The sequence below is a fragment of the Diabrotica virgifera genome, chromosome 8, assembly GCF_917563875.1.
Source record: "Diabrotica virgifera virgifera chromosome 8, PGI_DIABVI_V3a".
Lineage (NCBI taxonomy): Eukaryota > Metazoa > Arthropoda > Insecta > Coleoptera > Chrysomelidae > Diabrotica > Diabrotica virgifera.
Genome location: NC_065450.1, coordinates 18865535 through 18889467, shown reverse-complemented (window position 1 = coordinate 18889467; position 23933 = coordinate 18865535). Strand labels below are relative to the sequence as shown.

Below are 23933 nucleotides of genomic sequence, written 5' to 3'. Positions count from 1 at the left end.
TCCTCACCAGCAACATCTTCTCCAGGTCGACATCCAAACTCTAGATCACAGGATAGACGCATCTCACGTCCAAATAGGACTTTTGCTGGTGTTTGGCCAGTTGATTCATTAACAGCAGATCTATAGGCCATTGCGAAGGATGGAAGCTACTGGTCCCAGTCTCGTTGATGATTGGACACCATCTTTGTCAAATACTTGCCGACTGTCCTATTCATACGATCCACCATTCCATCCGATTGCGGGTGATAGGCCGTGGTTCTTGTCTTCTTCATGCCTAGTTTATCACAGATTCCTTGAAATAGATTGCTCTCAAAGTTTCTTCCTTGGTCACTATGGATCTCCAGAGGTACTCCGAATCGGCTGATACAGTCTTTGATTAGCACATCTGCAATAGTGGCGGCCTTCTGGTCTGGAATTGCGTAGATCTCCACCCACTTCGTGAAGTAATCCATTACCACCAGCATGTATTTGCATCCATTGTCACTTTCTGGAAATGGCCCGGCAATATCCAAAGCTATTCTTTCAAACGGACTTCCAACATTGTACTGTCTTATAGGAGCCTTTCTTTTCCGGTAGGGTCCGTTACTTGTAGCACAGGTAGTACATTTCTTACACCAGTCCTTCACATCGTCAGAACTATTCATCCAATAAAATCGTTCTCGAATTCTCTGAAGGGTCTTCTTTACACCAAAATGCCCTCCTGATGGACTGTCGTGTAACTGACGGAGTACTTCGGCTACTCTGCTCTTTGGAATCACCATCTGTGTTCTCCTCACTGAACCATCATCATTTTCTATTACTCGTTTAAGCAAGCTGTCTTCCAAGATAAATGAGTCCCACTGGGCCCAATACGTCTTAACTACTGAGCCTAGGCTTGATATTTCTTGCCAAGATGGTCGACGATTTTCTTCTTTCCATTTTCGAATCTTCTGTAAAACTGGAGCTTTTTCTTGTTCTTCCTTGATCTTGGTAGGCGTCCACTCGTCGTTGACCACTATTGTTCTTAGTACTGCTGCTTCCTTTGACTCTGTTTTGTTGGAATGGGAACATTCTGCTGGACACGGTCTTCTAGATAGAGAATCAGCGTTCCTGTGGCTAACTCCGGCCCGATGCTCGATCTTGAAATCATATTCTTGAAGTCGTTCAATCCATCTGGCTATCTGACCCTCTGGATTCTTAAACTGCATTAACCATTTAAGGGCGGCATGGTCGGTTCGGATTAGAAACTTCCTTCCGTAGAGGTATTGATAGAAGTGTTCCACTGATTTTACTACTGCTAGAAGTTCTCTTCTCGTGACGCAATAATTTCGTTCAGGTTTTGAAAGCACTTTACTAAAATATCCAAGGACTCGTTCCTGTCCTCCTTGGATCTGCGACAGCACTCCTCCAATTCCCACATTGCTTGCATCCGTATCTAAGATGAACTCTCCTTCTGGCAGTGGATGCCCTAATATTGGCGCTGTAATTAAATGCCTCTTCAAAGTTTCAAAGGCCGTTTGGCAGTCTCCATCCCAGCAATAATCCCTTGCTTCCTCTGTAAGTCGCGTTAATGGCTTAGCAATATCTGCAAACTTCTTAATGAATCTCCGGTAGTATGCACATAGTCCCAGAGAACTTCTCACTTGATGTTTATCAGTTGGTTCAGGCCATTCCTTAATGGAATCGATTTTTCCTTTATCCACGGCCACTCCTTCTTTGCTGACTATATGACCTAAATAATTGACTTTACTTTGAAATAACTGGCATTTCTTGGGATTTAACATTAACTGGGCAGCTTTAAGTCGATTAAAAACTTCTTCTAAATTCTTCAGGTGGTCTTCAAACGTCTCTCCCAAAACGATTATGTCGTCTAAATACACCAGGCACGTTTTCCAAGATAACCCTCTCAACACATTTTCCATAAGCCTCTCAAATGTCGCAGGAGCGTTACAGAGACCAAACGGCATAACGTTGAATTCCCATAATCCAGATCCTGTCGTAAAGGCCGTCTTCTCTTTGTCCACTGGATCCATTTCTACCTGCCAATATCCAGACTTCAAGTCCAACGTAGAAAACAATTTACTTCCAGCCAATGTCCAACGTGTCGTCGATCCGAGGCAGAGGATAACTATCTTTCTTGGTAACATTGTTCAACAAACGGTAGTCCACACAGAACCTCGTAGTTCCATCTTTCTTCTTGACCAGGACCACCGGAGAGACCCATGGGCTCGTAGAAGTTTCTATCACCCCGTCTTTCTTCATTTCTTGAACAATCCTTTCAGCTTCCTCTCTCTTCGCCTGTGGTAATTGTCGAGCTGATTGACGAATTGGCCTAGCGGTACCAGTGTCAATTTTATGTTTGACAACTGTCGTTCTTCCTGTATTTCCTCCTTTCGGTACGAATATGTCACGATATTGCCTAAGAAATTCCCTTAATTTCCTTTTTTCCATTTGATTTAGAGATTGGCCTGCAACTGCAACCATTTGGTCGAACTTATCGTTGGAATTATCTGATGTTGTCGTCTGACGGATTATGGACGTCACGGGTACACAAGTTCCTACTTTTGTCTCCTTCTTGTTGGTCACTGTGTAGTCATTAACATTAATCAATCTCACGGGAATTTCTTTAGCAAAAGTAACCAATTCCTTTCCAATTATGATTCCTCGGCCAACCTCCTCGTCGTGGTTCCATGGCTCCATCATAACAGGCGTTCCTTCTTCTACAGTTCCCTGTAGCCGCGCTACGATGATCGTTTCACTCCTCGCAGGCACAACTGTATCTTCTTTAATGGCTGCTAGCACAGTTCTGTCATCATGTGGATGAAGAAATACCTCCTCATTGCCAACTTTGATTACCCTATTCTTAAAATCCAATTGAAATCCATGCAAATTCATTACGTCCATTCCTAATATAACATCTTCTTCGATGTCTACAACTATGACAGTATGGACGAACTTTTCTGCTCCAATCCCTAATTGTATCTGGATTTCTCCGTGGGTGTTGGCATTTTCACCTGTGGCAGTCCGCAGTCGCAACCTCGTTGGTAAGATTTTCTTACGGCTGTTTATAACTGACGGTCGTATAATGGTCCTGGTCGCTCCGGTATCCACCAACAAAGTATACTTTTTACCATTTATTTCTCCATCCACATATACACTATCTTCACGACATTTCAAAGAAGCTATTAGTATGAGAGGGTCTTTGGAAAAATTGCAGGTCGAAGCTGCCCCCCTAAGGCCGACCCGTTCTAGTTTTCCTGCTGGTGAGTCTCTTGATTTTTATTGTACCTAGGGTACTTACATGAACTCCGTACGTGTCCCATTTCACCACAGTTCCAGCACCTTATGGTCTTCGTTTTCTTGGATGCAATGTCTTTCATCATATTAACAAGCTGGTCAAGTTTGTCCTCATCCTGCTCCTCTTTCACAGTCCTCACTTTACTGTACCCACCAGAGGCCTGGGTAGCTGATTCGTATTCGAGGGCGGCAGACAAGACATCGACCAGCGTCTTGTGACGAGCTAATCGCAGGGTTCTTTGCATTTCATGATCACGAAGGCCATCAATAAATGTTTGAACAGCCAACTTTTCCATCATGTCTTCGGGAGCTGTTGGATATGCATTTCGTACCAACCTGGCAATATCGACCTCGTATTCTTGAAGAGCTTCCTTCATCTTTCTTTTGTCTTCGATTTTTAAACTGCGACTGATAGACATGCTCTAAATGTTCGTGCCCGTATCGCATATTCAGTCTCTTTTTAAGCTGCTCGAAGTCATCTGTCTCCTCTACGGCTATGGTCTGGAGGACATCCAAAGCGTCGCCTCGAAGAGCAATAGTGAGGTTTACAGCTTTTTCTTTTTCGGACCATCCGTTCGCTCTGGCCGCCGATTCGAACTGTTTCATGTAGTTGTTCCATGATGACTTTCCGTCGAAATTTGGCACCTTAACACGAGCATGACCTACACTCCCTTCAACTATCGACCGTGGCTCCAATTTGTATTTGGTTTCATCATCTTTAATATCTGTTAAGATGGGTTCCATCCCTTTGTCTACTTTTTCCGTTTCCTCCATTTTCTTTTCTATTTCCTTGATCTTTTCTTCAAAAGTAGATTTTATGGACGATATCTTGTCGTCAAAATCCGAAGTGATTTTAGAGATCTTGTCAGTCATCTTGCTTTCGAGGGATGAAATATCACCCGAAACTTTCAAAATATCACTAGAAACTCTATGTTCTAACGATGTAATGTCTGTCGAAACTTTGTTCTCTAGCGATGTAATGTCTGTCGATACTTTGTTCTCTAACGATGTAATGTCTGTCGAAACTTTCAAAACATCCGAGGAAACTTGGGAGATTTCACCCGAAACTTTGTTCTCTAACGATGTAATGTCTGTCGATACTTTGTTCTCTAACGATGTAATGTCTGTCTAAACTTTCAAAACATCCGAGGAAACTTGGGAGATTTCACTAGAAACTTTGTTCTCTAACGATGTAATGTCTGTCGATACTTTCGAAATTGACGAGATCACAGCAGCATGCTTCTCTTCAAACAAATAGGTTTCTGGATCTTGACCCTCTTCTTGAAGAGCGTTCTTTAGACATTCGACTAGATCAGCCTTTTTCCCAGTAGTGTCCATGTCTCTCTCCTCTAACTGGTTGCGGAGCTCCTTAACGATCAAATCAGTGATTTTCTTATGTTGTGAAGACATTGTCACACACTTTATTTATTACGATTTATATTTAGTTATTATTAAAGATTCCACACTGTATTAAACCGAGCTTATATTACTTATTTATTTTTTATCCACTTCTGATCACCAGTGTGATGTAATTGTCTTTTTTTTACGCGATTGACTCTACTATTTTATTTATTTATATCTTTAGGCACTAAGTTTAATTTAAATAAAGGAAGACTTACTTATATTATTTTATTTACATCACTTATTTATTTTAATAATTACAAATAACACCAACTAACACATCTAATTTATTTACAAACTCAAATTTATGATTTAATTAACTAAACATAATACTTCCGATAACTAATAAATACATTTCATATCTTCGATTCGAATACATTAAATTACGCGACGCGCTTCGATGAATGAATGACTGGCCTGTGCTCGAATCTCGGTTCTATATATACTTCGGCAGCGGTCGTCTCGAACGCCGTGGATAAGAATGGTATTGTCTCGTAACGCCGAGAAGCTTCGGGAACAAATAGGCCAATTCGTGAGCGGACTAAATAGTGTCACATTATCTTCACCCCAGTTAACTAAAAATCATTTTTATTAAGTAAAACCATAGACAGTCAACTTCACCCCGTTCGGGGTGAAGTTGACCAAAGAAGCAATTTATTTTTTCTAAGTTTGGTTTTTTAAAATACCCGTTGTTTTTTCTACTAAAATTAAAGTTAAGACCTATACACATATTATGCAAAAATATATGATATATTTTATTTTGTTATCTAGAAAAGTTGAAGTTGAAAAACGGTCAACTACACCCCATTTTACGGTAACAGTATTAGTGTCTTTCGGATAAATGGGTTTTAAATATTAGATTTAGTTACGTTTATATATCTGTATGAAACCAGACATATTGTCATCCTAATTTGTAAACTGTGTAACTCCATATTTCTCTGAAAATGAGTTATTACTGCCATTTATTTGAAAAAATCCCTACTCGTTTAAAAAAGGATGCACATGCATATTTTTACCAGAAGAGTAAATAGTGACATCTTCGTATACACCGATCTCCCTTGCAGCAAATTTAGTACGAAAAATATGTAACTCCCCAGTTTGTCATACCACACGATTGACCTCACTGTTTAGAAAGTGATATTTTCAAGAAAGAGTTGGTGGTAAATAATATTAATACACTCATTAAACAATATAGGTACAAATGTTAGTACCTATCTATAAAATATTCCATTTTAGCATTATATCTTTTAAAATGGGAGATACATAGTATTCGCATTAGTCATATTTAGAGAAATAATTTTTTGTGCCTCTGTAAAATTTGGATAAATGGAGTTACACAGTTTACAGATTAGGTGGACGACATGTAATTGCTATGATAGAAAAGAGAATAATAAACAGTCATGATTGTTTGTTCTAAAATTATATTATATGAATGTCTGATTTTAAAATATTCTCAATCATTGTAAATAACGCAAATACTCTAATGAAAATAAATTTTTGAAGTTGAAGCCAGTTCCAATGGCATAGCAAATGCACATTGTATGTGTATTGCCGGTAATAGTGAAGTTTGCAGCCATATTGCAGCAATCTTATTTGCAGCTGAGTATACCCACAGCAAGACAGAAGAAGAAGAACCCAATGCATGTACAGATGTTACAGCTATGTACATTCTCTGGTGAAAAACTAATGAGTTTTCAAGCTGTTCGGTCAGAGTGATTGTTACGCTCTCTAAACGAACTGAAATATAAGACGGCTTTGGCTTCATGTTGCAGTGATATGAAAATGGTTAGTCATTTTTAATTATAATGTACTTCTTCATCATGAGTATTTATGTATAGGGCTTTTCATTCACAGTCATTTGTTTCGAGCTTCTGTCATGTGTCACATAAAATTAATATTATATCTACGTCATACGTTATTGGTATATACCAATGATACACACCAAAGACATATGGCGTAGATATGTTAATATTATGTGACACATGACAGATGCTCGAAACAAATTACAGTCGATAAAAAGCCCTATTAGTCTTTTAAGTGTGTATTATCAGATATCACATGTAAATTGTTTTTATCATTTTAATTTGGTCATTACAGTCCCTTAATCAAAAAATATATTTTTCAGGTGTCTGTGGATCTTTTTGTATGCAAAAATTTGTAATAATTATTTGAAATCATTTCGAGGATTATAAGAGTATGGAAATATATGTGAGAACACAGACTATTATAGTTTTGTCCTATTTTTTATCATTCATACGTCTTCTTTAAAATTTATAAATATAAAGCAGATAGTTTTCATTGAAATTCAATATATTGGGTCTTATTTGTATGTATTCATTTTTGACTAAAGGTACGATACCGATAACGACTGCAGACAGCAACTGCAAACATCAGTTGCAGTTCTCGGCGTTATGGATGTTACTACTTTGCACTATTTATCTGTATAAGACTGATTCCGACATCTGACTGCAAGTGCTGTCTGGCAGAACGTCAGTTGCTAATAATTATGCAAATTATTAGTGCAAAATAATGACGTCTGTCATGGTGACAACTGTAACTGCCATCTGCAGTCGTTGTCGGAATCGCACCTTTAAAGTGTGTGGTATAATTATAATAATTATATATATTATATAACTTAAATGGTTTAAACTTAAGTTTGTTATTACATTGTGACTTAAATGTTTAATTTGTTAATAAATGATTTATTAGTTTATATGTTGTTTCACTTTTGACACAGTAAATACTTATAATATAAAAAGTGAAAATTCTATGTATGTTATATATGTTGCATTGAGGATATTGTAATTCTATGCATTTTAACAAGCCTTCCATTTGGTTTTACTTAAATGGAAAAATTGCAATACTAACAATGCCCATACGAATAATTGAATGGGCCTGCCGAATAATGTTGTAAACGCCACATGGTTTATTTTTGAGAAGTCAAAGAAAAAGTTTTAATATTTTGATGATGGTGAGTTTATACATTTTAAGGGTTAGTAATACAGTTTTTAAATACAAAATACAAACTGTATTACTCACCTTTAAAATGTATAAATTCACCATTATCACAATATAAAACTTTTTCTTTGACTTCTCAAAAACAAACCATGTGGTGGACCCATTCAATTATTGTGTATTTCTAAAACCATAAAATGAAAATTAAATCTAAAAAACGACGCAAAATCGACGTAAAAACTACGTTTTTATATCACGTATTTAAAACGTGATAAAAATGACGTGACTTATGGTGGGACATATTCACGTGATTTTCGACGTCGAAAAAACGTGATAAGCTGACGTCGTTTGGTGATAATTATGACGTTTTTTCAACGTTTTATAAACGTTATTTGGTTGCCTGGGATGGATTTCTTCTCTAATGAAAGGTATATATAAGTCTTCGTAAAGTGTTTGATTAGTTACATACCAGGGTGCATCCACTATTGATCTTAGAACTTTCGACTGAAATCTTTGAATGATATTCAGTGATGTTGACTTTGCACAGCCCCAGAGGTGTAGTCCGTAGTACCAAATAGGTATGATTATTGCTTTATACAGAAGAATTTTGTTTTCGATGTTGAGTTTTGATCTGCGTCCAAGGAGCCAATACATTTGCCGAAATTTCAGTCTAGTTGTCTTCTTTTAGTCTGTATATGTTTTTTCCAAGTAAGGCGTTGGTCAAGATGGAGGCCAAGGTATTTAGCTTCTGTTACTGTTGGTATTCGTACATTTTCTATTCTTACAGGTGGGCATGTGTTGTGGCGGTTTGTAAACGTTATTTGAGATGATTTTGTTTTATTTACTTTAGTTCGCCATTTTGTGTATCATTCACTGAGTATGTCCAGATGGTGTTGCATGTCTTGTGAGGCTTATATGTGATCTTCATTTACTGCTAGTATTGCTACATCATCAGAAAACGAAGCGATCGTAGTATTAGAAGACTCTGGTATATCGGCTGTGTAGAGTGAGAAAAGCAGAGGTCCGAGAACACCACCTTGCGGAACTCCAGAGTTAATAGGACAGAGGCTGGATTTGTGGTCTTTGAATTTTACTGAGAAATATCTATTTGATATGTAGGATTTGATTAGGAGGAAATAGTTACTAGATAGTGTTAATTTTACTTTGTAAAGCAGTCCTCTGTGCCAAACTTTGTCAAACGCTTGTGAGATATCTAGGAATACAGCGTTGCAGTATTTCTTTTCTTCGAGAGTTTTTGATATTTCATTTACAATTCGATGAACTTGTTGTGTAGTAGAGTGATTTTCCCGAAAACCAAACTGATGTTCTGGTAGTAATGTTAGGAATTCATGATCTGCGTATATTCTTTGTAGCAGCAATCTTTCAAAAACTTTGCTAACGATTGGGAGTAGGCTGATGGGTCGATAAGATGTTACTTCATTGGGAGCTTTTCCTGGCTTAAGGATCATTATAATTTCTGCAAATTTCCATATTTTTGGAAAGTATGATAAACTTAGCATGCGACTAAATATTACTGTTAGCATAATAATGGCCTTACGAGGAAGTTGTTTTAGTACTTGTGCCGAGATTAAGTCATAACCTGGAGCTTTTCGTGAGTTGAGTTTGATTATTTCTTTCTTGACTTCTATAGGAGTAAAACTTTTGATTGGAAGGGACATTTGACATGCTGCGCTAATTAGTTCTTCCACTTCTTCATCAAGGTCTGGTGGCTCGGTTTGAAATACACTCGTAAGATGTTCAGCAAAGACATCCGCTTTTTATTTGTTGGAACGAGCCCATTCGCCATTTGCTGTAAGGTTTGTAATGTAATATTCGAAGGTTTCGTTGTTTGCAGCTTTGATGGCTACTCCAAGTTGTCTACGTAGTCTATTGTATATATGTTGATCTATGTTGTTTCTAGATCTTTGCCAGTTTCTTCTCGCCCGACGTTTTTCAGCAATGAGTTGCCGAGTGTGTAGGGGAACATTTGTTGTATGTGTCGGTCTGCGTTCAGTTCGTGGTGTAGATTGCCATGCCACTTCTTGCACAAGGGTGGTGAAATATTGAGCTGCTGTATCTATCTCGTGTGGAGATTTGATTCGCAAATTAAGATTAATGTTTTCTTCTAGGTAGTATTGAAAATCTGCCCAGTTGGTGTTTTTTGACGCTAGTCGAGGAGGGGGTGTGTTGGTTATAACTGTGGTACTCTTGTTCATAATAACTGGTGTATGATCAGATGAGAGGTCATAGCTTGATTCTATTAGACAGTTGTTTCTGGATTCTCCTTTGCTTGTGTAAAAGTCTAGAATCTGGAAGTTTTCTGGGGTCACTTGGCCAGTAAGTAGGGATTCCGTTGGTGTGGCAATCGTAGTTGTTGTCGGTCATTGCTTTTAAAAGGTTACGACCCTTTGTTGTTATGAGTCTTGAGCCCCAATGTGTGTGTTTCGCATTCCAATTTTAAATTTTACAAATTTAAAATTAAAATTAAAAACATTAATTATAAAAAATATTGGTTGGTCAAAGCTGTGGTATATATTTTTACCTTAAATATACTTCCCAGATAGCACATGACATCCCGAGGACGTCCGTTTCAGGTCCCAATTAAGTCCGAATGTACGGGGACCTCAATCGGACGTTCCCAGGAATTACAAATCCAGACGTCCCCAGGAAGTACGGTTACGGACGTCCCCAGGACGTCTGTTTCAGGCTCCGCTAAGTCAGAATGTAATGGGACCATAATCGGACGTCCCCAGGAAGTACGATTACGGACGTCCCTAGGAATTATGAATCCAGACCAGTTCAGGAATGGATCTAATAACCTTCAGTTATTTGCCATTTGCAGTGTTGCCATACTTTAACTGTTTGATTCTTGTATAATTCCAATCAATGGTATAATATACAAAAATATTAAGATTAATATATAGAGATAGATTTATAATCTAAACAAAACTTATACAGTTTATCTTCATTTATCAGTTGATCTCCCTTTTTATAACAGTGCTGGTTAACTTTGAATATAATCTACTGAATAATTTAAATTTTAATTAATGTCTTAATAGTAATCATTAATAAAAAGAATTTAAATTCTCTTTCGATTTAAAAACATTTATATAGTTGATCTTTATTTATCTTTTTTTGTAACAATTTTAATGAACTTCCCTCTGGAATGAAAATGCCTCTTTTTGAGTTTTTTCTATCTAGTAGGTATTTACACTGATATTGTACTATTTACTTTTCCAAACTTTATTTTTTTGGTGCTTCAAAACTATTGAAGCAGCTATTTTTAAAAGTAACTTTATGTGACGTGGTTATGTTTGTGAAAAAAATTGAGGATACGGCAACGGTGTCAAATTATGTCAAGCTAGAACCCTGCCTGGCCAATCATAAGATAGGGATTAGATTAACCGTTATAGAAGGAAATGTTAGGTTCTATTCATTAACAACTTTCTAATGCAAACAGAGACAGAGGAACAATTTGTACAACTAGATGCAATACTTCAGCAAAAACCCGATTTTAATCATGGCATAAGTGTTTTTATATAAGGTAGGTACTTAGGTATATTCCTTTATCTACGATTGTAGGTAAAAGAATTATCAAAATTTGGAGGAGAAGGAACATAAAAAGACGTCTTATTGTTTGTTAAATTTTAATAAAAAATTGTTTGATATACAGAAATAGGTATGTGATTTTCATTTTAAATGCAGATTTCATCTTTAAAAATTATGAGTAAATTTATATAAAATAATTTTAGAATTTTTTAACATTGTTTAATAGTAATTAAACGCCATGTTTAAAATTTCTGAAAACATTTTACATAATGCCCTAAAAAGGTTTGGTCGGAGGTTCCAAGGAGGTTTTGGACGACCGTCCCGAGGAAGTTTTAGTCGGACGTCCCCAGGAGATCCCCCATCGGACATTCTCGGTACGTATCGAGGATTTCCCAGGACCTGAAACGTACGTCCTCAGGAGGTACGAATGTCCTAGTGGTACATCCCAGGTACGTCCCAGGGATGTACTTTTGCTATTTGGGTTACGTTTTAAATACTGAATTTAAGTTTTTTTTAATGTTCCGTAGTATGTAATTATAATTTAATCTAAAAATCTTAGCGCCATCTACACGATAATTGTGAAAGTAACCGAAGTAAGAAATTCATATTTTATCAATAGAACGTCAAAATGATTAGCAAAATCTTAAAATAATCGATTAATTTATTTATAATCGATAACAATTAAATAATAAATTTAAAAATTACCGGTGAAAGTTGAATTAGTAATCCGCTAGGAGTGCCACCAGCGAAGCTCAGAGCGTATAGGACTTTTATGTCAATGACAAACATAATGTACAGTAACTAAAAATGTAGTGTTCTTTTAAAATTCAACAGTTTAGCAAAAATGACTAAATACTCCGTTCTTAATAATCCATCAATAGAAATGTTTTATACCCACATTTTTTAAGAGACTTCGATCGAAAACACTGAAATTATTTTTCTAATATTTATTTACAGCAATTTATGTTTAGTATTATCAAGTTTTAGATATTAAAATTAAAATACAATAAAATTGCCCTGTGTAACTTGATGCTCTAGAAAGACAGAACTATAAGACAATATTGAGAAATACTAATTCCACAGACTGTTAAAAATTTGAAAACATATATTAAAATATTAAAAAATATTAAATATTAGCCCAGTCGGGATAGCATTTGACCTTGCATTAGGAGCTGCCCCAAATTTTGTTTTTCTAATCTTTAGGGAGGGTCAATATTAGTATAAATTTAAAATCTCGACTGAATTCCGCCGTTGCGTTAGCCGCCATCTTGATTTAAAACGAGAACCGTTTTTGCTCAATATCTCCGCCATTTTAAGTTTTTTGACAAAAAGTGGAGAAACTGAAATTGTTTAAAATGCGATTTTCTATAGTTTCATTTATTATAATTTTTTTCGTTCGGTCGATATTTTCCGAGTTATGAGGGGAAAATAGTGACAGTTGTAGCATAATTATTGAATTATTGAATTATCTCGTTTATTATTAGTTTTACAACAAATATATGCCTATACAAAAATGAAGAGAATTAAATTTTGTATAATTTTGGTGCCGTATATTTTTTTGATAAAATCAATATTTAAGGTAGTACGTATGTGGTAAAAGTGCGAGCGTAAGACCTGATTGATTTTGTAGCAATTGTTTTTGTTCAATATCTCCGCCATTTTCAACTTTTCGACAAAAAGTGTAAGAACTGAAATTGTTGCAATTACGATTTACTACAATTTTTCGAGAGAACCAGTGGCGGGTCTACAAGGGGGGAAATGGGAAAATCCCCCCAAACAGGGTCCAAAATTTAAAAAAATTGTTGAAACATCACGATATATTAGCTGACATAAAACTTAAAATATCGACAGACAAATTCAACCAATCAAACCCGCTAGTTAATAAAATTAAGTGAACTTAATGCATATAATGTCTTTTTATGTCTTTTATATACTTAGTTTGGTTGATGTTTCATTGGAAGTTTCAAAAATTGTATAAAATATAATTCTCTTTATTTTTGTTTATGTACAATTATGTCGTAAATTTAATAATAAATGAGACAATTCAATAATTATGCTTCCCCTCCGCTTACATTACTTTCCACCTTTACTCGGGAAATATTGATCGTATAAAAAAATTGTGCCAAAGAAATTGTAGGAAATTGCATTTCCAACAATTTTCTTTCCCACCATTTAGGTTGAAAATTTGAAAATGGCGGAGATATTAAGCAACAACAGTTCTCATTTAAAATTAATATGGCGGCTAATGCAACCGCGGAATTCAGTCGAGATTTTAAATTTACACTACTATTGATCTCTGCTAAAGGATAGAATTATAAAATTTGGGACAGCTCGGAAACAAAATTCAATTCAATAATTATGCTTCCCCCACCACTTTTTACTATTTTCCCATGTAACTCGGAAAATATCAACCGCATGAAAAAAATTGTTAAAAAGAAATTGTAGGAAATTTTATTTTGAACAATTTTAGTTGAAAATGGCGTAGATATTGAACAAAAACAATTGCTATAAAATGAATCCGGTCTTATGCTCGCGCCATTACCGCATACGTACTACCTTAAATATTAATTTTAGCAAAAAAATGAAAGAGATCAAAATTGTGTAGAATGTAATTCTCTTCATTTTTGTATGGGTACATATTTGTTGTAAAGCTAATAATAAACGAGATAATTCAATAATTCAATAATTATGCTCCAACTCTCACTATTTTCCCCTCATAACTCGGAAAATATCGACCGCACAAAAAAAATTATAATTAATGAAATTATAGAAAATCACATTTTCAACAATTTCAGTTTCTACACTTTTTGTCAAAAAATTGAAAATGGCGGAGATATTGAGCAAAAACTATTCTCGTTTAAAATCAAGATGGCGACTAACGCAACGGTGGAATTCAGTCGAGATTTTAAATTTATACTAAAATTGACCCTCCCTAAAGATTAGAAAAATAAAATTTGGGGCAGCTCCTAATGCAAGGTTAGGCCTGTTATTTGTCTAACCCGACTGGACTATATCCTGTCACAAACAAAACATCGACATAAATAATCTAAAAAGATCTGTCAGGTATCTGTCTAAAAATAACAGTTTAAGTTTTATAATAAATTTATTATACCAACATTTAACATGAGTTTCCACATTGAAGACCTTATCCATTCGGAACATTTAATCACAGTAGAGGAGCCTGTCAACGCGTCAGAAAGCTCTCCAGAAGTACCTATTGAGCCGGGAGAAAGAGAAAGGATAAAGTCCAAATATTTGTCAATCGACAAAAAATATATTCATGATGAAACAGAAATAAGTGATGTGAAAAGGGAACGCTTACAAAGAAAAGACACCGTTGCAATAGTACAGCATATGAGAAATGCTTTACCCAAATACTGCATGGCGGAAATCCGCGAATTTAGGTTACCGTTGCATGAGGCTCTTATCATAAACTTAAAAGAAAGCGGATTTATAAGCGCTTCTTCCTATATCAAAGAATTAATCGACTATCAGGAAAACATGAGAAAACTCTCCGGACCGGGAAGTACTACTTTCGTACTGCCACAAATAAAGTTTGCAAAAGAGCAACTTGGAATTTTATCGCAATCACTTAAGACCGCTGAAAGATTTCATGAAGCAGGTATCGTATAACTTAGATATCTAAGGCTGATTTCTTATTCTTTTGAATCAGGATTTTTGACAACTGTAGATCTTTTACTACTGTATTTGGTACTTATATTATATAATACCGGTTTATAGCGCCCTGCGCATTCCGGTTCCTATTTTCAAGCCACGTCGATCTGTCCAATCTCCTGGTCGTAGATATCTCTCAGATTTTCTGGATTCCACTTATTTAGGTAGTTTTGGGCCTGCCCCTTTTTGAAGTTATACTTCTTTACGATCAAGAGTGAAATTTTATAATGCCGGGCGCATGCGCACACAGACAGTATGTAGTTCGTTGATGATCTTTCAAGATAAGTATGCATCAGCGCTGTCAGCGCAAATAAGTCATTAAAAGGATATATTAGTGTTGTTAGTAAATAATCTATTATTTATTATAATTTTTGTGTCTTTTGATTTGTCTTCCTCGGGAATAAGATATTTTATAATAATAGTAAATATATTTAAAGTATTTTTGTATAATTCACTTGGTCTATTAAATTTGTCAGTATGTATGAGAAATCTTGTAACCTGTCAAAGTAAAGGGAATATAGCTCAGTGTTAGAGCGTGTGATCGGAGATCGAGAGGTCCCGGGTTCAAATCCCGGACGATTCATATTTTTTTTTTAATTTTTGGTATCGGTAAAAATTTTTAAAAGTGGTAGGTAAGAAAGTTAGTTTAATATTTAAATAAAATACAAATAACCTGTTAAGTATATTAATTTCGTTGAAATCATAATAATAGCAATATAACTTCTTACGTGCGTACAAAGTACACACACATTCTTTTATTCGTTGCCATTCCATTATCAGCTTTGGGAGTCGACGTTCCTACAGTCTCTTTACATGGCCACACCAACATGCAGGGCGATCTTCACCAGAAGTCCATTTCCCGTGCGAGCAACTTCTGTTGTGTTCGCTTATTAGTATGGTATAACTAGTCCCAATCCCAGACACCCAAAGTTAAAGTTATCTTCCAACACCAAATTGTTCTATTCGTCCACAAAAAGCCACACCATTTTGAGCGTCAGGTTTGGGGGGGGGGATCGGTAAATTCGTAGTTTTTTCGTTTTTCATCAATATTTCCAAAACTATGCGGTTTAGCATAAACAGCCTTCTATACAAAAATGTTCTACATTAAATTTTAAATAAAAAAGGTCCTATGCATGAGCCTTCTAAAATGACCATTTCCAAAGTTACAGAAGGAGGTATAGTATAATTGGTCCAAAAAAGGCATAACTCAGATATTCAATGTGATAGTTTTCTTCCAACACCAAATTGTTCTATATGGTCCACATATTCTTCTATCCTTCAGTAAAAAGTACACCATTTTAAGCGTCCGGATTGGGGGGGGGGGGGGGGAGATGGGGGAAAAGTCGGCAAATTAGTAGTTTTTTTACGTTTTTCGTCAATATTTCTAAGACTATATACAGAGAGAGTCTGTAATTTGGAATAAATTCAATATCACAAATACTAATTTTTTTTTTGAAAATTGCTCAGACCCGTCGATTATTATATCAAATTGTCCTTTTTAACATACAATAATAATGTATACAGGGTGTCCCAATTTAGAGATATGACGTCATCGTTGATTTTCTTAAATGTTAACACTGTCATTTTGATAGCTATTTTAATAGGGTTGTAAAGTTATACATAACTGCGAAATATCAAATTTTTATTCTCTACCATTTACAAGATAATAAAAAATAACAAAGTTATGTCTGTAATTTGTAATAAATTCAGTAATTCAGATATTATTTGTTTTTTTGAAAAATTCTCAGACCCGTCGATTAGTATTTCAAGTTGTCATTTTTGACATACAATAATGATGTACCTATACAGAGTGTCCCAATTTAGAGATATGACGTCATGGTTGATTTTCTTAAATGGCAACACTGTCATTTTGACAGCTATTTTGATAGGGTGTGTAAAGTTTACATAGCTGCAAAGTTTCAAATTTTTATTCCCTATCATTTATAAGATAATAAAAAATAACAAAAATATGAAAAACATGTAATCAAATAATAATTGAATTTAATTATTTCAATTAAGCAAATGCTCATAATGTTGCCCATTTATTGACAGTAAGGGCAACATTATGAGCATTTGCTTAATTGAAATAATTAAATTCAATTATTATTTGATTACTTTTATTGATTGATTTTTTTTATCTTGTAAATGGTAGCGAATAAAACTTTGAAATTTTGTAGTTATGTATAACTTTACAAACCCTATCAAAATAGCTATCAAAATAACAGTGTTGCCATTTAAGAAAATCAACGACGGCGTCATATGTAAATTGGGACACCCTGGATACATTATTATTATATGTCAAAAATGACAATTTGAAATTAATACTAACCGACGGTTCTGAGCATTTTTCAAAAAAACAATTAGTATTTGAATTATTAAATTTATTCCAAATTGCAGACATAACTTTTTATTTTTTATTATTTTGTAAATGGTAAAGAATAAAAATTTGATATTTTGCAGTTACGTATAACTTTACACACCCTATCAAAATGATAGTGTTGCCATTTAAGTTCTTAGTTCTTCAAAATACTCCGCCCTTCTGTTCAATTTTTCTGTTGTTTCTCCTAAAAGCACACCGTCTTTACCTCTGCAGTAACTTGTTTTACTCTTTGCAATTCCTCGTGATTTTTTGACTTCTTGGTAGAAATTTCTTTTTTCCTTGTTTATGTATGATACTTCTATGGTTTTCAACTGTTTGTCAAGACGTTCTCTTTTCCTTTTTCTGTAGATTTGTTTTACTTCTCTTCTTGCCATTTTATATTTTTCTGTATTCTCTGTATTATTTTTGTCTTTTTCAATTTTGGCTTTATTTCTATGTATCAATGCTATTTTACAATCCTCGTCAAACCAGTCTCTTCGTTTCTCTGCTTCTACTTTTCCTAGACATAGTTCCGTTGCTTCTGTCATCGCTATCTGCATATTCTTCCATTCTTCATCATTCATCAATATCTTCTGCGGTGGGGAAACGAAGTCTTTTATTTATCTCTGTTACAAATCTGTTTGCCGTTTTTTCTTCTTTAAGTAATTCTATCTTGTATATTGATCTTTCTTTTGCTGTTCTTGGGTCTCTTGGCAGCTTTTGTTTAAGTTTGGCTATCGTTAGAATATGATCGCTATTGGTATCTGCCCCTCTGTAGCTTCTGGAATCGGTAATTGCTCTGATATGTTTACTTTATATTAATACGTGGTCTATCTCGTTTTTTGTCCTTCCATCTGGAGATATCCAAGTTATCTTATGAATATCCCTATGGTAAAATCTTGTGCTTACAATTTTCATTTTATTTTCTGTTGCAAATTCAATTAATTTTTTCCCATTTTCATTTGATTCCTTATGCAAACTTTTCCCACCCGTTATACTTCTGTAAATCTCTTCTCTTCCTATTTTGGCATTCATATCTCCTACAATTATCTTTATGTCATATTTCTGAATTTTACCCATCAAATTACTTAGCTTCTCATAGAACTCTGTCTTGGTTTCTAGGTCTTTTTCTTCAGTGGGGGCATGTGCATTAATGATGCTAATTTTTCTGTACTTTCCTCTTATTCTTAAATAACATATTCTATCTGATATTGCTTGGAAGTCTATAACTAATTTACTTATTTTTTCTGTCACCATAAATCCAACTCCAAAATATCTGTTTGTCCCGCCACTCTTAAAAAGGTACTTTTTCCTATTTTGACTATTTCAGTTCCCAACTGTTTTGTTTCTTGTAAGGCCAGGATGTCTACTTTGTAATTCTTGTAAATAATGTATTTGGTAAATTAGTAGTTTTTTACGTTTTTCGTCAATATTTCTAAAACTATGCTTAAGCGTAAACAATGTTTTATACAAAAATGTTCTACATGAAATTAAAAACAATAAAGGTCCCATACATAATTGTTATAAATTCAACGGTTCCAGAGTTATGGAGGGTGAAAAGTGGAGGTTTTCGATATTTTTATATTTTTTTAGCAATTTATAATAGATATTATTACTGATGAAAGAAATTTTCTTTAACAAGATTGTGTTTTGTAAATAAACTTTGCTATTTAATTGGCCGATAGTGTGTTAGTGAAAACCCCTTGAAGAAACGTCAACCTCACCACCCAAAATCATCATCAATTGCCCAAATAATATAAAAAGTATCGAAAACCTCCACTTTTCACCCTCCGTAAATCTGGAGCCGTTGATTTTATAACAATTATGTATAGGACCTTTATTGTTTTAAATTTTATGTAGAACATTTTTGTATAGAACAATTGTTTACATTAAAGCATAGTTTTAAAAATATTGACGAAAATCTTTAAAAAATTACTAATTTATTGATTTTTCCCCCATCTCCCCCCCAAACCGGACGCTCAAAATGGTGTAACTTTTTACTGAACAATATGTGGACCATATAGAACCAGTTGGTGTTGGAGGATAACTTTCACTTGATATGTCTGGGTTATGCCATTACTTGGATAAATTAAGCTGCATCCCTGTCGTAAACCCTAAACCACCATGAAGCACTTGGATAATCTGTTGATATTTGTTTTGTTTGAATGTTGTTATAGAATTTTTGCACTGCTTTTATTAAAATTATATTAAGAGTGGATTTTTCCAGGACTAGCAGGAATTTACACAGTGGTACGGTATCATATGCCTTAGTTAGATCGACGAATATTTCATTGTCTCTGGCTACTTTTTTTTGAGTTGGTTGAGCGTGAAGATGTAGTCGAGGCTGAATCTTCCTGCTCGGAATCCTGCTTGTTATTCGATCTCTAAAGGTACATAATATTCAATTTCTATTAGAGCTTTTAAAGTTTTTCCATAATAATCTGTTAAAGGTGCTGGTTACAGTACTACAGCGATAATTCTTCAAGTCTTCATTGTTACCCTTTTTATGTAATGGGGTTATCCATCCTTTTTTCTAATTTTCTGGTATGTATTCTCCATTTGTGTAGTTGTTGAAAATTAACGATATAAATTTGGTCAATTTTGCAGTTCCATTTTTTTATAAGTTAGGAGTTCAGTTATAATTTTCGGAGTTATTTTGAACGTATAATTTTCTTTGCTTCTTGGAGATCTTACCTATGAGTATGCCCAATTTCATGTCAATCTAAGCGTTTTTTTTAATTCATGGGTTTTGCAATATTTTACCGCCAAAGAACGCACTATGTATGTATATGGTACTAAACAAAAATAACTAAAAAAATCTCTCTCCCCCCTTATCTGGGAGACACTTCACGATCGTGACATCCGGGCTTATAACTGTCATTATTTTCCCCCATAACTCTGAAAATATCTACCGCATGAAAAAAAATTTAATGACAGAAATTATAAAAAATCCCAGTTTCAACAGTTTTAGTTCTCATACTTTTTGTCGAGACGTTGAAAATGGCGAAGATATTGAGCAAAAACGGTTCCCGTTTAAAATCAAGACGACGGCTAAAGCGACGGCGGAATTCAGTCGAGATTTTAAATTTACCCTACTATTTACCCTCGCTAAAGATTAGAAGAATAAAATTTAGGACAGCTCGACATGCAAGGTGTAATATCATTAGGACAATCTGTATAGAATAATATGTTTTAAGTTAATTTTAAATAACCTTATAAGATTTGTATTAGTGAAGTGACATTGAACTCAGGTGAACCCATAAGACGTGTTGTTTTGAGTTAAGAATAAAATATAAAATAGACGACTAAACACGAGAGAATGAATTATATTATTGTACGTAGAATTGCGACACGGTTTGGCTGATATAATGTTATTGTTTATAATACACTTCGAAGACTTATAAATAAAGTATGTTGTAGCAGATGAAGTAGTAATTATTTAAATAAGGACTATAAGGGTTAATTGTATACCAACCCTTCAACTTTCCTTACAAAGGTTAGGCCTGTTATTCGTCTAACCCGACTGGACTATCCCTGCTATCTTTATTATCTACCGCATACGGAAATTGTTGTAAGGAAAAAAGTTAGGCGTCTCGTCAAAATGAAGCTACTCACGAAAAATTAGCTTGTTAGTAGTAAACGGTGAAAATAAGCCAAGGGTTCCTAACTATGAAATTAATATCACTAAGTTATAGTCTAATTTGATATAATAATACTAACATTATAATAATCTTACACAGGGGCGTATTCCGAGGAATGTCAAGAATTTCTAAATCTTGCTGTTTCGTTTGGGTTTGGCCACTGTGATTGGTGGTGGCTAGGAGAACAACTTCTAGTGCAGTCCATACGTGTCTCTTCTGAATATTCAGAGAACATAGGGCATAAATATGAAGCTTTAAGTAGATACTCATATGCTAGATTTCTAATGGACAATGTGAAAGAGTTTCAAAACGCAGAGAAACAACTAAGACTTGCGAGGCATCTGGCACAAAATAAGGTATGGACAGGCAGAGTTTACTTTCCTAATGAACGGGGAACGTTATACATGCAAACAAATCGAGCAATATTTGATTGTGTACTTAAGCAAGTAAAGACAATGATGGAGACAGATATGGAGAAGGCCATCATTTTAGCAGATCAAGCTAGACGGAGGGCAGCAGAAGCTTGCTTTAGACTTGGAGAAACAAAGGCTTTAGGTAAGTGATAAACTCTACAGTACCTGGCCAAATTATTACGCCAAGTAAGGAAAAATTTACTATATTATGAAGTTTTTTTTTCTCATGATTATGAACATATTTGAAAAAATACTGTTGTGTTCCTTTTTTGTGGATACTAACTTTAAGGTGCGTATCCATTAGGTTTGCTGCTCCGCTCTCCCTGCAACTGCTCCAATCGATACGGCATGCGCTCCTCTACATATAAATCTCCACCGATTGGAGCGCCCAGAGGAGCGCGAACCTAATGGATACGCACCTTTATCTGTAAAAGAGCGCATGTCGTATCGATTGGAGCAGTTGCAGGAAGTGCGGAGCAGCAAACCTAATGGATACGCACCTTAAAGTTAATATGCACAAAAAAGGAACGCACCTTAAAGTTAGAGGGATCGCGGAGCAGCGAACCAAATGAATACGCACCTCAAGAGTTTATATCCACAAAAAAACGAATAAAATGATATTTAGAGAAATTACTTCATATAATATAGTAAATTTTTCCTTGCTTGGCCTAATAGTTTCGCCAGGTTACTGTACAGCTGGTTCCTAAAAAAACTGATACGACTCTTAGTAAGATTTGATTATTTTGAGCAGTGTATAATTGGTCTGACATTATACCGGGTGTCCACTTATATTTTCCCCCATTTTAACTGCCTATAACTCCTAAACGGCTCAAGATAGAATTATGCGGTTTTCGCTGAAATGTTTTATTTTAGTGAAAGTTTTGTCTGAATGGACTGAATTTTTTTTATCGCTTTTAGATACGAAAATAAAAATGGCGGATTTTTGAAAAAAAACGTTGACTTTTTTTAATGGAACACCCAGTATATTTTTTTCTACATTGAAAGAAAGGTCATTCACCTATCCAGCGATATAAAGTTTTTCAAAATCGGTTGTCAAATGACTGAGTAATTAATTTTTAAAATGAGAGGTGCAACGTAGATATCACATACCTAAATTACATAACTAAGCAAATTGATATTATGTTATGTGATTTCCACATTGCATCTCTCATTCTAAAAATTAATTGCTGTGATTTAACAACCGATTTTAAAAAAATTTATATCGCTGGATAGGTAAATGACCGTTTTTTTCAAATTTTTAGGTAAATGACCATTTTTTATATTGTTGTTAAATAAAAAATGGCGGATTAAAATAAACGTTGTTGACTTTTTTTATTAAAACACCCAGTATATTTTTTTGTAACTTGAAAAAAAAACGGTCATCTACCTATACAGCAATAAAATTTTTTTTAAAATCGGTTGTCAAATGACTGAGCAATTAATTTTTAAAATGAGAGATACAATGTGGAAATCACAACATAATATCAATTTGCTTCGTTATGGTATTTAGGTATGTGATATCCACGTTGCACCTCTCATTTTAAAAATTAAATACTCAGTGATTTGACAACCGATTTTGAAAAACTTTATATCGCTGGATAGGTGAATGGCATTTCTTTCAATTTACTAAAAAATATACTGGGTGTTTTATTAAAAAAAAAGTCAACAACGTTTTTTTCAAAAATCCGCCATTTTTATTTCATATTTGAAAGCAATATAAAAAATTCAGTCCATTCAGACAAAACTTTTGCTAAAAAAAAACATTTCAGCGAAATCCGCATATTTCTATCTTAAGCCGTTTAGAAGTTATAGTCAGTTAAAATGGGGGAAAATATAAGTGGACACTCGGTATTATATTTATTATGACAGACAAATAATAAAATAAACAAACAAACAGCCATTTTTTGAGGTTGAAGTTATCTGACCAATTTTTACATAAACATACTTAGTGTAAATAAAATATTTTTGTATCACCAATAGCTCCTATATCCATCGATGTTTTGGCTGTTTTTTGCATCCATTCGTGACCAGCTCTTCGCTTGATGTCATCAGTCCATCTGGTTTGAGGTTAGCCTCTACTTCTCTTACTTGCAGTTGGTCGCCATTCAAGAATTCGCAATGTCCCACGGTTGTCTTTCATTCTTCCTACGTGTCCTGTACATTCCAATTTTATCATGGCAGTCTTCTAGAACACTTATGTTACTTTTGATGGTCTCCTTATCTCTTGGTGAATGTTAACCATTATCCGTTACATAGCTCTCTGAGTCACTTGAAATTTGTGGATGACGCTATTGTTAAAAGCCCATGTTTCAGTTCCATATATCAGAACGGACAATACGTATTGATCGTAGGTTTTGACTTTCAAGTATCTGGTAAGTTTGATTTAATTACATTTTGTAATCTACCTACCAAATGCTGCCACTCTAAAGAATATCTTCTATTTAAATCAGCCTTTAAGTTAAGTTTAGCATAACGAGTTTTTGTCCCAAATATATATACTAGGGATGGCGGTTTTTGACAAAATACCGGTTTTCGGTTATACCGTTTTTTTTTGCTTACGGTTTAACCTGGCGGTTATAACCGGCCAAAAAAACCGGTTTTTGGAAAAACCGGTTTTCGGTTTTTTTTAATCCAATAGGTTACAAAGTTACATTTACAATACAC

At 34.7% G+C, this 23933-nt stretch overlaps 1 protein-coding gene across 1 annotated transcript in view; it reads left to right on the top strand.

The window, feature by feature from the left end:
• Positions 1–14257: 14257 nt before the first annotated feature.
• The window catches only part of LOC126889359 (uncharacterized), a 64291-nt gene continuing 54615 nt past the window's right edge, over positions 14258–23933 (top strand). Inside the window, exons 1-2 of the mRNA XM_050657605.1 lie at positions 14258–14803; positions 20956–21411. Coding sequence (XP_050513562.1) covers positions 14305–14803; positions 20956–21411 — 955 coding nt within the window. The 5' untranslated portion in view covers positions 14258–14304. The remainder of the gene's footprint in view (positions 14804–20955; positions 21412–23933) is intronic.